General features: G+C 42.1%; 1 protein-coding gene across 4 annotated transcripts in view; it reads left to right on the forward strand.

Annotated features, from left to right (window-relative positions):
• Nucleotides 1-16,060, forward strand: part of LOC105476714 (Cdc42 guanine nucleotide exchange factor 9) — a 179,866-nt gene that overhangs the window by 23,448 nt on the left and 140,358 nt on the right. For 2 of the 4 annotated variants that reach the window (XM_011732900.2, XM_024791225.2), the window contains exon 1: nucleotides 1,195-1,308. The exons of 1 other annotated variant lie outside the window; for it this stretch is intronic. In XM_011732900.2, the coding sequence (XP_011731202.1) occupies nucleotides 1,279-1,308 (30 nt within the window). In that variant the 5' untranslated portion in view covers nucleotides 1,195-1,278. Of the gene's footprint in view, nucleotides 1-1,193; nucleotides 1,309-16,060 lie in introns of those variants that run through there. One more of the 4 variants, XM_071088444.1, reaches the window with a different exon arrangement.

Raw genomic sequence — 16,060 nt, forward strand, 5'->3', positions numbered from 1 at the left:
ATACTTTGGGTGCAACCTCTGTTTTCACAATTCTGTCTTTGCCTGACCTGCTCTTCTAGTCAGGAGCCTTGGATTCTTGTCTTGTTAGGCTGTGCTACTTTGAGCAGATGTCTTTCAGTCTCTGGGCTTCAGTGTTCAAGTCTGTAACAGTGGCCAATTAAGAATCCCTGTTGCGTCCATCTCAGAGTTACTGTGAGGACTATAAGGGATAATAACAGATGTCAGTGTGACTGACAAAGTCAATTTTTAGCCTAAGCAAAGGTACCAGCCTGTGTTGTGTTCCCCAGAGTTGGGGGAATCCTAAAGAGGCGGGCGGTTTCTCCGTTTGCCTGTTTTGCTGATGTACATTCAACTCATTCTCAGCAAAATAAGCAAATGGAAAATTTGTCCATCAACAAGCTACCTTTCATGTTCCTAAAGGTATGAAGGAGAAGCCTGGAGTGGTGTGTGTGTGAGAGAGAGGGAGAGATAGTCGAAAGACGCTTGGAAAGCTGCAGAGGGTAAAGTCGAGGGTTTATCTTTTTATTATTATTATTATTATTATTATTATTATTATTATTTTTAATGTGACCTTACGCCCCATCCCTCTTCCAAACCTCCATTTATTTATCTGTAAAATGGAGATACTAATGCCTGCCTCTACAGGGTTGTTCTGAGAAGTGAAAGTAATGCAGATGAAAGCTCTAAGAGAGTACACAAAGAGAGAAGACCCTAAGGGAGTATGCAGAGGGAGGGCGGGGGAGGGAGGCGTTAGAGTGCTGGCATGGCTCCATTGGGGCAGGATCTTATTATTCTGGAGATTGGCCCAACACCTCTGGTAACTTTGGAAAGGACTTTCCGCTGACTCGACACAATTGGGAAGCCCCACAATAAACAGCATCTAACTCCAGCGCAGCGGGAGGCAGGCAGAGGTAGCAGCTGCCTTCTTCTGGGCGGGCGGAGGCTATTCGCCCCCATCCTCTCCCTGCATCCCACCCCCACAATTCTCAAGCCTTGGTGGGGGACAAAGGCAGCCCATTGGGAACCCCCACACTCGCACCTCTCCCTGCCAAGACCTCTAGGAGCAGCAGGGCGGAGAGACAGAGCCTGCCGGTTGGCATGGAACAACCTGACTGAAGGCGAGGTCCGGGGCGGAGGGGATTGGGCTGTAGGGTTGTGGAGGAGGGGAGGCGGAGGGGGCGCTGGGGCTCTCGCTTGCTTCAGCCCAGCCCTCCTAGTCAGCCCGCGACAACTCGCGCCAGCTCCGGGGCCTCAGAGAAGCCGGACTTCGCAAGCACCATGCAGTGGATAAGGGGAGGATCGGGAATGGTGAGTGCATGTAGCCTTGGCTTCCCTTGCTTGAGCCTATCAGTCCCCCAGCCCCACCTCCAGTTCCCCCAAGGAGCCACAACGCAGTGAGCACCCTGGCCTCTGCCCACCGCCCTAGCCGCCGTCCTTGAGACACCAGTGAGCTTGCTGTGGCCATTTTAGAAGTCCCTGCTCGCCCGCCTGCCCAGGAAACCCCCCTCCCATCCCCCTCCACTTTTCTATCTCCCTCTGAGATTAAGGTGGAATAGGGGTGGGGGCCAGATGATGTTCCCAGGAACATCCCAGGGGTCACTTGGGAGGCCAGAGAGGGAAGGGGGATGGCAGAGGGCTTCTCTGGAAGCAGTGAAGCTCGCAGGAGGCTGACAAGCTGGCACGGGGTTGTGGGGGGGGGAGGGGACAGTCACAAAGCCTGGAATTGTGGAGGGGGCATTATGGGAGAGCTGCATGACTCCCCCCGCCCCCCGCCCTCAGCTAGATTTCCTGCAACTCCTTCCCCTGGTCAGCCCCAGGGCATGAGGGCCAGAGAGACACTTTCTCTCTCAGGAAGCTGCCTGAGGGGGCCCTGAAGCCCTTCCTTGTCTGGGCTGGGGTCACCCTGTCCACACTTGGGGCTTTGTCAAGGAGAGACAACTGCAGAAACCCACATTCTGGAAATGGGTTTGGGCCACAGTCAGTTAACAGAGCTCTTCTCTCCCTCTCAAGGAGTGTGTGCTTGTGTGTTTGTTTAGCATAATCCTCCAACAGTTCATTTTATGCCATGGTGTTCCCTTCTCCACCTGGAGACCTTGGAATGACTTCCTTTTGCAGAGAGGAAGTGGTGGCTGCATTTTGATGCCTCTCTGACTTAGCCAGGAGCAGCTTAAGCCTGCTTAGGGCCTCTGGGGAGTGGGAGGCCACCATGACTTTGTCCTCAGTTGGGAGGCATAAGCAAAAGGGCCTTAGAGGGCAGTTAGGTTGGGTCAGCAGGCACTGATGGCAATACAGCCCACACTTCTACACTGCCTCCCATGACACGCAGATGAAGGAAAGTAGCCTGAAGTGGTTGGGCAAAAACTGATATTTAACTCCTTTTTTGCTTTCATTGTGGAAGGGAGGAGGGAATCTGGTGTGGGCTAGGACTATATTCAGAGCACCTGTCCTCTTCCCTTCCTCAGAGTTTTGTTAGATCTCTGTTTCGGTGGCTCTTAAGGGCATCCAGTTCATATGCCTATGTACCAGGGTTTCAAGAGACCCTTCCTCTCAGACCTCCCTACTTCCCTGAGGTCCCGTTAAAGCTACATCAAATGTTTGTAGAACCAGAAAAGATTAGAGCAGGTAAAGACCTTAGAGTCCTTGCTGTCCAACCAGGAAAGCTGGGATCCAGAGAGTGGGAGAGACTTGCTCAAGGCCACAAACTCCTTGGAGGCAAAGCTGAGTCTAGCACTTGAGTCTCCTCACTGTCAGTCCTTCCCAACTGCTCCACCAATCATCTGTTCGAATGGTGCTGAAAGAGACAGAAAGGAACAGGGTCATGATCTTGGGAAAGGACTTTCTTCAGGATGATCTAGTGCCATTAAATTTACCTGAAAGCCGGGCACGGTGGCCCACGCCTGTAATCCCAGCACTTTGGGCGGGCGAGGCGGGTGGATCACCTGAGGTCAGGAGCTCAAGATGAGCCTAACATGGAGAAACCTCATCTCTACTAAAAAGAGAAAATTAGCTGGGTGTAGTGGCGCATGCCTGAGGCTGAGGCAGGAGAACCACTTGAACCCCGGAGACGGAGGTTACAGTGAGCCGAGATTGTGCCATTGCACTCCAGCCTGAGCAACAAGAGCGAAACTCCATCTCAAAAAAAAAAAAAAAAAAAAAAAATTGCCTGAAAAAAACCCATGCCAGTCCTGGCATTTCTGGCAACTGGGAACTGGGTCAGGGTGAGACTTCCTTCCTCTTCCAAATATATTGAAGTATAGGGGCCCAGAGCCACTCATTAACAGCAGGTTAAATTAATGGAGAAATCTGAAATTTTGCCAACTGTGTATGAGAGAGAAAAGGGTCGCAGACATCTTGTGGAGACTACGTAATTAAGGATTGGTTGATGGGGAAAAATCTCATAATATTTTTAGAGGACTGAGGCAGTGAATATTATATGATGAAAGCATTTATTTAGCTCTTTACCAGAATGCAAGAGATGGGAGTAGTAAACTCTATTCTTGCCTGAGAGGCAGGGAACCTCTAAGTTTTGGCCTTGCCACTAATAGAAATCCTTTGGGCCTCAGATTTCTTACCTATTAAATGCGGATGTTAATAATCACCAAAATTCCTTCCAGGTCTTAGATTCTCAGATTCCTAGAAGTATCTATTGGATAAAATTTAACTAGTAGCTCATTATAAACAAATTGGGATTGTGTATCTAGCCACCATTTTATAATGTGGCTAGTTGAAAGGTCTTTGCTCCTTGTTCTTTAATTTGCAAGGTGCCCGAAGTACAAACTGAGCTTTTTATAACAGTGAGATTTCTTTTTAGAACATTTGACTGTAGTAACTTATTTCAAGTGTTACATGTAAATCATGGTCCTTGAACATACAACATTGTTCAAGATTTTACAGAATAAAATCTGTCTCATAGATAGAGGATGTTAAACTGTGAGTTCACACTGGATGGTAAATTGTTATTTATTCATGGCTTCTTCCTGCAATGCCAGTTTGTGCTGGATTAGCCAGTATGCCTAAAGTGGAAAGAACACTGTTCTCAGAGTAACATATCTGAGGTTTAGGACCTGGCTTTTACGTTTCTCAGTCCTGAAACTATTACCAGTTGTCAAACCTACGTTATTCTCAGTATTCTCTTACATAAAATGGGGATAAAGTGCCTTTTTATAGGTACTATCGGGTCATTAATTTATTCAACACAAATGTAGAGGATCTACTATGAATTGACACTGATCTAAGTTCAGGGGAGATCACAATGAAAAAAAAAATTCCTCACTTTCATGAAGCTCACATTCTAGTGTTTGGGAGGTTCATTAAACCATAATGGAAATGAATATACACTATGTCAGGAGATGGTAATCACTAGGAATAAAAATAAAACTTGTTAAGAGAATAGAGAGACATGGGAAGTTGGATGGTATCCATCAAAGCCTCACTAGTTAAGGAACATTTGAGCAAATATGTGAAGGAAGTGCAGGAACAAACTCTGTGTATATGTTTAGGAGAAGAGGATTTTAGGCATAAGGAACATCCAGAAAGAACACAACTGGTTTGTTTAAAGAACAGCAAGGAGACCAGTGTCCTTGGGATAAAGAATTACTATGTGAAAGAAGGATAGATGAAGTCAGAGAGAAAACAGCCACTTTTATAGGGCATTATTCTGACTGAAATTGGGAGCCATTGAAAGGTTTAGAAGAGATGAGGGACATGATCTGACTTAAATTTTAACAGGAGACTAAATTGTAGTGGTACAAGGATGAGAACTGTGAGGAAGCCCAGATTAGAAGTGATGGTTGCTTGGATCAGGGTGATAATGGTAGAGATGAGGTCTATATGAAATGACTGACATCATTGTTTATAGATGATAACATGTCTTTCTCCTTTCTGATCACCTGCTTGGACCCTCAGATAGCTAAGAGTGGGGCCTGAAAGAACATAGAGTGGGTGTATACATGGAGGGGCATTTCATATCTAAGTCAATGTTCGAGTGATCTGTTTTTGGTCTTCTGACCATGTTAGGGCTAACTGAGACTTGGTTCTATGTGGATTACCAATAAATTAATATCTTGCTTTCTGGGATTCTGGAGAAGAAGTTTAAGTGTATTGTTAGCACCTCAAGGTTGTGGTATACCTACTGTTTATCTGTAATATCTGGAATGGATAATTTTTTATAGTCTTCTATATGAAAAAATTATTTTCAGTAATCATCAGTACTATTTATTATTTTCTTGATTTGTTCTTTAATTTTCAATTACCAAGGAAAACAATACATTTTAATGGTAAACATATTCAAATTCAAAATTTATCTCATGTATAAACTACAATGTGCACTCTCTAAACAGAAGTATTACACCTTTCAGTTTTCATTGTTTCACTGTTTTAGATTTTAAGCACACATAAAACTACAATTGGTCACAGGAATGACAGAATTGAAGTGACCCACATTCTGTTTCTTTGTCTTTATAATCACTACGTTATTATTGTTTACTTTCAACCTACTATGTAAATGCTGAAACATATAGTACCAGAGGGATTACAGACACAAAACTGACCTAAAGCTCTCTTGAATGATTTTGAACCTTTACAAACTGAAATGAGCTGAACGAACACTTGTAGTTACAACTGTGTGCGTCATGGACCAATGATGTAACTGGGAGTTCTCTGAGTCAACTTCCATGTAGAATAAAGTGTCGATTAAAGGATAAATAAAAAGATGCTAATTTCAAGCTTCATATATATTATTAAAAGTCAATAGTAACCACAACAATTGTTTAAAACTTTGACCAACCAAATTTTGTTTTTTTTTGTTGTTGTTGTTGTTGTTGTTCGTTTGTTGTTTTAAGGAAGGAATGTTTTATTTCTAATGTTGTTTAAAATTGCTGGTGCATGGTGATAGAAAACACTTTGACTTTTAGTCTTAAAAAGTTTTTTCTGTAGCTAGTGTACTCTTATTGCCTGCACCCTGGGTTGTCTGCTCCCATTGCCACATCTTTGGTGTGCCACCACTCTGGATAAGAATATGGAATTGTGGACCAATTCCATGCCAAATGCCATATGAACTGTGTAAGAGTCATATATGACTCTGTGGCAATCTCTCCAGATGGAAGGACCAACTGCAAGGCTTAACAGCTGATTTTACTTTATTCAGCTATGAATAACAGAAGAATATCTATACTGACTTAAAACACACAGGTTTTATTTTTTCACATAAAAAAATCAGGAAACAGGCGTACCTACCTGAGCCACTATGGCAGCTTCAGGAAGTTTTTAGAGACTTTTCTCCTCTATCATCCATAGCACTTGGCTTCCATTATTCATAGTCCAAGATGAGTGCTAAAGCTCAAGAAAATCGATTAACATCCATAATTTCAGAAGGCAAAAAAGAAGGAAAAGTTCTTGACCCCTCCTTTTTAAGAAGTCTTCCTAGAAGTCCTATTTAATACTTCTACTTATGTTTCATTGAAGAACTGTGTCACATGGCTGCTGCTAGCTGCAAGGGAAGCTAGGAAATGCAGTTATATAAACTAGGTGGCAAGTGTACACCTAAAATTTGGGAATGGTGTTTCTAATACAGAGGAAGAAGGGAAGAATGATGTTTTTGGGAGATAACCAGAAGTCATTGTCATGATTAGTTGAACTGTATGCCTGCGATTGTAGAAACACAGAATCTAAGGGCTTGTACTCAGCTTTGGACTGTGGGCCAAAGCCTGATAGATGTTGCTAATAGTAAAAATGCTGCCATCAATCTTGTGAAGGATCAATAAAGACTTGACATATCCTAGTCCTCCTATGCTTCCTACTAGTAACAATCTTTTTGTGAAACTAGATGGATGGTTATATGGTTTTGCTGTGTCCCCACCCCCTTCTCATCTTGAATTGTAGTTCCCATAATCCCCATGTGTCATGGATAGGACCTGGTGGAAGGTAATCAAATCATGGGGTCAGTTACCCTCATGCTGTTCTCATGATAGTAAGTGAGTTCTCAAAAGATCTGATGGTTTTATAAAGGGCAGTTCCCCTGCACAGGCTCTCTTGTCTGCCACCATGTAAGATGTGCCCGTGCTCCTCCTTCGCCTTCTGCCATGATCGTGAGGCCTCCCCACCCATGTGGAACTGTGAGTCAATTAAACCTATTTTTCTTTACAAATTACCCAGTATCTGGTATTTCTTCATAGCAATATGAAAATGATCTAATACAGTAAATTGGTACCAGTAGAGTGGGATACTGCTATTAAGACACCCCAAAATGTGGAAGCAACTTTGGAACTGGGTAATGGGCAGAGGTTGGAACACCTTGCAGGGCTCAGAAGAAGACAGAAAGATGTGGAAAAGTTTGGAGCTTCCTAGAGAATGGTTTAGGCCTTAGGTTTAGGGCCTGGCTTTTACATTTCTCAGTCCTGAAACTATTACCAATTGTCAAACCTACTTTATTCTCAGTATTCTCTTACATTAAATGGGGATAAAGTGCCTTTTTATAGGTACTTTTGGGTTATTAATTTATTCAACACAAATGTAGAGGATCTACTATGAATTGACGCTGATCAACGACTGAAGGGTTTTGACCAAAAAGTCCAGGCTGAGGTGGTCTCAGATGGAGATGAGGAACTTATTGAGAACTGGAGCAAAGGTGATTCTTGCTTTACTTTAGCAAAGAGACTGGCAGCATTTTGCCCCTGCCATAGAGATCTGTGGAACTTTGAACTTGAGAGAGATGATTTAGGGTATCTGGTGGAAGAAATTTCAAAGCAGCAAAGCATTCAAGAGAAGACTTGGGTGCCCTTAAAAGCATTCTGTTTTATTAATTCACAAAGATATGGTTTGGAATTAGAACTTATGTTTAAAAGGGAAGCAGAGCATAAAAGTTTGGAAAATTTGCAGCCTGGCAATGCAATAGAAAACAAAAACCCATTTTCTGGGGGAGAAATTGAAGCTGGCTGCAGAAATTTTCATAAGTAACAAGGAGCCAAATGTTAATTGCCAAGACAATGAGGAAAATGTCTGCAGGGCATGTCAGAGGGCTTCACAGCAGCCCTTCCCATCAAATGCCTGGAGGTCTAGGAGGAAAAAATGGTTTCATGGGCCAGCCCAGGGCCTTGCTGCTTTGTAAGGTCTTGGGACTTGGTGCCCTGCATCTCAGCTGTGGCTAAATGGGGCCAATGTAGAGCTCAGACCATTGCTTCAGCGGGTACAAGCCCCAAGCCTTGGCAGGTTATACATGATATTGGGCCTGTGGGTACACACGAGTCAAGAATTGAGGTTTGGGAACCTCTGCCTAGATTTCAGAGGATGCATGGAAATGCCTGGATGTCCAGGAAGGAGTTCAGTGCAGGAGTGGAGCCCTCATGGAGAACCTCTGCTCAGGCAGTGTGGAAGGGAAATGTGGGGTTGGAGCTCCCACACAGAGTCCCCACTGGGGTACTGCCTAGTAAAGTTGTAAGAAGAGGGCCACTGTCCTCCAGACCCCAGAATGATAGATTCAACAGCTTGCACTGTGTGCCTGGAAAAGCCACAGACAATGCCAGCCATGAAGGCAGCCTGGAGGGGGCTGTACCCTGCAAAGCTAGAGGGGCAGATTTGCCCCAGCCTGTGGGAGTCCACCCACAGAGTGGACCTGATGTGAGACATGGAGTCAAAGGAGATTATTTTGGAGCTTTAAGATTTGACTGCTTCACTGGATTCTGGACTTGCATGGAACCTGTAACTCCTTCATTTTGGTAAATTTATCCCATTTGGAACAGGCGTATTTACCCAATGTCTTTGTATCTAGGCATCTTTATGTCTATAATTTCATTGTATCTAAGAAGTAACTAACTTGCTTTTTATTTTCTAGGCTCATAGGCAGAAGGGACTTGCCTTTTCTCAGATGAGACTTTGGACTTGGACTTTTGAGTTAATGCTGGAGTGAATTAAGACTTTGGGGGACTGTTGGAAGGGCATGATTGTGTTCTGAAATGTGAGGACATGAGATTTCAGAGGGGCCAGTGGTGGAATGTTATGGTTTGGCTGTGTCCCCACCCAAATCTCATCTTTAATTGTAGTTCCCATAATCCCCATGTGTCATGGAAGGGACCTGGGGAGGTAATTGAATCATGGGGACAGTCATCTTCATGATGTTCTTGTGATAGTGCCTGAGTTCTCACAAGATCTGATGGTTTTATAAGGGGCTTTTTATTCTCTTTGCTCTACACTTCTCCTTGCTGCCTCCATGTGAAGAAGGATGTGTTTGCTTCCCCTTCTGCCATAATCATGTTTCCTGAGGCCTCCCCAGCCAATGCTAAACTGTGAGTCAATTACACTTCTTTCATTTATAAATTGCCCAGTCTTAGGTATGTCTTTATTAGCAGTATGAGAATGGGCTAATACATGACATGCTTCATGGAGATAGGGGATGCAAAATAGAGCAGTGTTTCTGGATGATTTAGGGGAAGGAGATGACTAGTACAGTAGTATAGTCTCAGCCCTGATGAGTTTCAGATGCTTGGACAGTCTTACATTGTAGATATCTAATAGGCAGTTGGTGATCAGATATTGAGCTCAGAAGGGATTGGGAGGCATTGATGACAGTTGAAGTTCTGAGGGTAGATGAACTACCTAACATTTAAAAGTGCTGTACAGCCTGGGAAAGTGAGAGGTAGGAGCAGAACTTGAACCTCCTTTTTTAATTCTCCTAACCTAGAACAGACCCAGTCCACTGTTATCTACTTTCTAAAATTTACATGTCAGCACTATTGTTTCAGGCTTTACTTTCTGCAGTACTTGTGTTGCTTCTGGAGTGCCTGAGCTATAATGTCCAAGTTGGATGACCTTGGGGATAATCTAGCTCAACTCCTTAGATCAGGGGTCAACAAACTATATAGCCTGCTGACCAAATCTAGCCAACAAGCTAAGAATGATTTTTACATTTTTAAATTGCTAGGAAAATATCAAATGAAGAATAGTGTTTGGTGGTACAAGTATATGAAATTATAATGAAATTCAAATTTCAGCATCCATAAATAAACTTTCATTGGAACACAGCCATGCCCATTCATTTGCTTATTGTGTGTGGCTGCCTTTGTTATACAAAAGCAGAGTTGAGTAGTTGTGACAGAGACCATATGGCCCCCAAAGCTTAAAAAATTCAGTATTTGGCCCTTTACAGAAAAGGTTTGCAGACTCCTGGCTCTGAGCCCTAGGGTTACCATGGCAGTGCCTTGGGGAGGGGGAGAAAGGAGCAGGAAGGAGTGTGGATCTCTCACCTCTGGTCTACAGCACCTGGGCTTTTGCTTTATACATTGGATTGTTGCTTAAGATTTTGGAAAAAGGGGGTTTTTCTTATCCTGTATTCCCTCCATCCCCCACACAAAATGTTTGAATACTACTCATTTTATAGATTGTGAACACTGAAGTTCAGAAAAGGAGAGTGCTTTACCCAAGACCATGCAGCTGCTCAGTCACTGGAATAAGAACCCACAGATCTGAATTCTCCATTGAGTGTGCTTCTTCTGTGAGGTAAATTTAGTAGGGCCAAGGGAAGGGAAGCTCACCTGTTATGCATGTGCCAGTTATATTAAATGTTATCCCAATCAATCCTCACATTAACCCCTACAAAATTAGTCCCTTAATGTCTACATGTGTTTATGTGTTAGTTTATAAATCCATGCAACAGATATTCACTGAGCATCTACTGTGTGTCAGGTACTCTTCTATCCACTGGAGATGTGGCAGGGAACAAAACAAAAAAATGTCTCTATCTTCCCAGAATTCATAGCCTAGTCCAGCTTGGAAACAGGAATAGACAGCTTAGGCATCTCTCTCAGGGTTAAACAAAGGGCAACATAAGATTTCAAATCCAAATCTATTTGTTTGCAAAAGGCTTACTCTTTGCACAACCCACTTATCCACCCATGACCCATCTACTCCCCGTTCCTCTATGTGCCTCTCATTCACCCACTGATCCACTCACCTATACACACATCCTCTCATTCACCCATCAATTCCTCCACCTATCCATCCATCCATCTATCCATCTGTTCATCTATCCAATTTATTTATTGATCATTTACAAATTGCTGGGTGCCGGGGATACTGTCTCAGTATCACTAGCTTTTACTCTTCTGCCTTGGCTCTGGCCACTTATTGTTTGTGTGGTCCTGGGCATCCCACTTGACTCCTTAGTATCCTTATCTTTAAAGGTGGGAAGATAGTAGTGCATACCTATTTCATAGCATACTTGTAAGGATGAAATGAGTGAATACATGCAAAACACCTCGAACAATGCCTGATACAGAGTAAAAGTCATATAAATATTTGTTGTTATTATTTTACATTTCCTTCAGAGTCAGAGCCCATTCTAGTTGGTTCAGAAACACAGCTTTATTTTATTACTGACTAATCATGTTGCATTCCTCAGGGTCCTTTCAAGTTAATCTGGGAAATAAATTTATGTCAATACTAAAGAAGTCAATTATGTTTCCTCTCCCATGTAATAAATTCATGACAAATATTATGTCTTTATCCTGAATAGTTAATACATGTGTAGAGTATAAAACTCAGAGTAGGGAAGGTAATGTGGTGAAAAATAAGTCTCCCTTCTTCCCTTCATCCTGTTACCTGGTCCTTTTCCCCAGCAGCAGCCCCGGATATCAGGCTCTTAGGTGTTCATGCTGGGATATTCTGAGCTTTCATGAGCATATACCTAAGTACACAGAAACACACACACACTTTCTTCATGCATATAGTAGCATATTCTTACATTGTTATAGTTAACTATTTTTTAATTAACAATATGTCTTGGAGATTATTATATATCAGTACAAGTAGAGAGCCTTCCTTTTGTATGGCTACATAGGATTCCATTGTGTCCTCTGTTGATGGTGAATTGGGTTGTCTCCAGTCATTAGATATGATGAACAAGGCTGAAAATGGATGTTTAGCTAGAAGCTATGATTTCGGAGGCACTGTACTGGACGGAGGTGTAGGAGAGTCAAAGGAAGATGTGGCTTATGTCTTCAAGGAGCTTAGGATTGAGTAGGGGGGAAATAAAGACAGGCTGGACTAAATGCTTTAGGAATGTATAAAGAAGATAATGTAAGAAAATAGGGGAGCAAGAATGTGGTGGGTGAGGGGTTCAGGGTATTGAGTAGGGCTTCCAAGAGACAGTGTTTAAATATACTTTTTATTTTATTTTTTATTTTTATTTTTTTCTTCTAATTTTTATTTCAGGTTCAAGGAGTATGTGTACCAGTTTGTTATATGGGCAAATTGTGTGTCATGGGGTTTGATGTATAGATTATTTCTTCACCTAGGTAATAAGCATATTACTCGATAGGTAGTTTTTCAGTCCTCACCCTCCTCACATCCTTCACCCTCAAGTAGGCCTCAATGTCTATTGTTCCATTCTTTGTGTCCATGTGAACTCAGTGTTTATCTCACGCTTGTAAGTCAGAACATGCAGTACTTGGTTTTCTGTTTCTGTGTTAATTCGCTTAGGATAATGACCTCCAGCTCCATCCATGTTGCCACAAAGGACATGTTCTTGCCTTTTTATGGCTGTGTAGTATTCCATGGTGTATATGTACCATATTTTCTTTATCCAATCCACTGTCATGGGCATCTAGGTTGATTTTATGTCTTTGCTATTGTGAATAGTGCTGTGATGAACATACATGTGCATATATCTTTATGGTAGAATGATTTATATTCCTTTGGCTATATACCCAGTAATGGGATTGCTAGGTTAAATAGTATCTCTGTTTTAAGTTCTTTGAGAAATCTCCAAACTGCTTTCCACAGTGGCTTAACTAGTTTACATTCCCAACAGTGTATAAGTGTTGCCTTTTCTCTGCAACCTCATTAGCATTTGTTATTTTTTCACTTCTTAATAATAGGTATTCTGACTGGTGTGCGATGGTATCTCATTGTGGTTTTGATTTGCATTTCTCTAGTGATTAATTATGTTGAATATTTTTTCATATGCTTGTTGGTCACATGTATGTCTTCTTTTGAGAAATGTCTGTTCATGTCCTTTGCTCATTTTTTAATGAGGTTGTATTTTTTTTGCTTGTTGATTTGTATGAGTTCCTTGTAGATTCTGGATATTAGAAATTTGTTAGATACATAGTTTGTAAACATTTTCTCCCATTCTGTAGGTTGTCTGTTTACTCTGTTTCTTTTGCTGTGCAGAAGCTCTTTAGTTTAATTAGGTTGCATATGCCAATTTTTGTTTTTGTTGCAATTGCTGTTGGTGTCTTTGTCATGAAATCTTTTCCAGGGCCTATGTCCAGAATAGTGTTTTCTATGTTATCTTCTAGGGTTTTTATATAAACTGCATTTTTACAGCCTTTCACATAGCACGGTTGCTTGGGATGGGGAGTAGGCATGGTAGGTGAAGCATGAGATGTTTCAAGCAGAGGGTACAACATAAGATAAAGAATCAAGACATTAAAGGAATCATAAGTTCTGGAAATAGTACATTAGTGTTCTGGTGTGGCTGGAGCCTGTAATTCTGGAAATGTGTACTGGGGCTAGAACAAGAAGAGCTCAGAAGCTTTGCCTGGTAGAAAGGATAATGACATGATGAAACAAAGTAGTGGAGGATTCCTTTGGCGACACAGGACACCAGCAGAGCGAACTGGAAAAGGAGAGGGGTTGCATTTGACAACCAGAGGCAAATTCCACAGATATTATGATAGGCAATCTCAAATACTCTGACTGAAATGAATGTCTGTTGTAGAAATTTCTTGGGAAAAAAAGTATGATTAAAAGTCAGATGGACCTGGGTTTGAGTCCTACCTCCACCAGCAGCTGTCACTATATGTCCTTGGCCAAATTGCTAAACCTCTCTGAACTTCAGGATCCTTATCAATTAAATGAGGATAATATCCTGTATTAGCAAAGGTTCTTTAGAGAAATAAAACCAATAGAATGGATGGGTGAATGGATAAGTAGATAGATAGATAGATAGATAGATAGATAGATAGACAGACAGACAGACAGATAGATAGATAGATAGATAGATAGATATTATAATGGATTTGCTCATGATTATGGAGTCTGAGAAGTCCTAAGATCTGCATTCTGCAAGCTCAAGTCCCAGGAGAGCCAATGTATAGGTGTAGCCCTAGTATGAAGGCCTGAGAACCAGAAGAACTGATAGTGTGAATGCCAGTCTGAAAGCCGTCAGGCTTGCGACACAAGAAAAATTGATGTTTCAGTCCAAGTCTTAAGGCTAGAAAAAACCAATGTCCCAGCTCAAGCAGTCAGGCAGGAGGAATTCCCTTTTACTAGGCCTTTTTGTTCTATTCATATCTTCAACTGATTGGATGGGAGCTCATCCACATTGTGGAGGGCAATCTTCTTTACTTTGTCTACTAATTCAAATGTTAATTGCATCTGGAAAAGTCCTCATAGACACACCCAGAGTAATGTTTGATCAAATATCTGGGCACCCTGTGGCTCAGCCAAGTTGATACATTAAAATTAACTATCACATAGCCTTCGCTTATCTTCCCAGTCTGCTGTGAGAATCAGATGATTGAGTAGGTATAGATGGGAAAGTGCTGTGTGAACTGCGCTACTCTGTATCAATGTGGGGAGTAATCATTATTCCTGACAGGACAGAGGAGACACACACTTGGGTGGGCAGAGTATGGTCTTTTCCACTTCCCTGAATTCATACCTTAGAAGATCATACCTTCTCCTCCTCTGAGTGCTAAGAAATCCAATAGGAATTTTATTCACAAGGAACAATCCCTCCTGCCCCAATCCAAGACTTCCTGGATTCTGTGCTGGAGAAAAGACTGAGAAAAACACCAAACAGTCCTGACATAATGTGAGGAGCTTCTTCTTAAGATATCATTGCTTTGTAAAGTTTTCATATGATGCTGATGTGTGTGTGTGTGTGTTAGAATGTGGTTAGTTCTGTAAGTGATTAAGCTGCTAGATGATGGAAACTGGACAGTGGAGGAGAGAAATGCATTTAGCTATCTCTAAAAGATCCTATTGCCATGAGGAGATATATTGTCAAAGGGTCAGCCTAGCACACCAGGAAAATGACATTTCAGCTGAGTCAGTTGTGTAGAGACTTGGGGAAAGATCCTGACACATTTGGATTACAATTTTAAAAAGGAAGAGACAGTGCGGCTTATGGGAAGTTGAGGGGAGCCAGCAGGAATAGCACATGCAAAGGCCTTCAGGTTGAAGCAACTTGGTACACTTGAGAGACAGAAAGAAGGCTAGTGTGACTGGCACAGTGAGAGAGCGAGATAAGTGGCATGACAGGAGGGTAGAGAGTAAGGCAGAGACCAGCTCACAAAGAACCTTGTAAGCCCAAGGAAAGTATGAATTGGCTATACTCAAAGTCAGTGTGGTTCAGTGGTCAATAGCACAGACTCTGAAACCATACTCCCTGGGTTCAAATTCTGACTGTGTCACTTCTTAGCTATGTGACCTTGAGAATGTTACCGAATCTGTGCCTCAGTAATGCCCTCTGAAAAGTGAGGAAAATAATGACACTATTCATCCTGTTATTGTGAGGATTAAGTGAGTTAACATGCTCACAGTGTGCATGGCAGTACTGGGCACATGGCAAGCATTATTTATTTTAAACACAATAGGAAGTGTTCAAAGGAGTGGAATGATAGGGTCTGCTTTGTGATACAAGAAAAGGACTTTTGCATATGGCCCTGTAGAGAATGGATAGGAGATGGTGAAAGCAGAGATGGTAAGCCCAATTGAGTGGCTGCTGCAAAAATCCATTCAGCTATTTGAGTTGGATAGAGGAGGGAAGACCGACATCCATTTTTGAAATAAAATAAATGGGACTTGCTGGTGAATTAATTCAGAGACATATAAGACAGATGACCCCTAGCTTTCTGGCTCTGCCACAGACCAGCTGTGTAATTTTGAGCAAGTGACTTAACCTGTTTAAGCTTCAGTTTCCATATTTATTAGTGAGGTTTCTCCGGAGAAACAGAGCCAATAAGTTATGTACATACATAGAGAAAGAGAGATTTATTTTAAGGAGTTGACTCACAGAGTTTTGGTGGTGCAAGTCCAAAATCTGCAGGGTAGGTAGGCAGGC

This window comes from Macaca nemestrina, chromosome X (assembly GCF_043159975.1).
Source record: "Macaca nemestrina isolate mMacNem1 chromosome X, mMacNem.hap1, whole genome shotgun sequence".
In the NCBI taxonomy this organism is placed as follows: domain Eukaryota; kingdom Metazoa; phylum Chordata; class Mammalia; order Primates; family Cercopithecidae; genus Macaca; species Macaca nemestrina.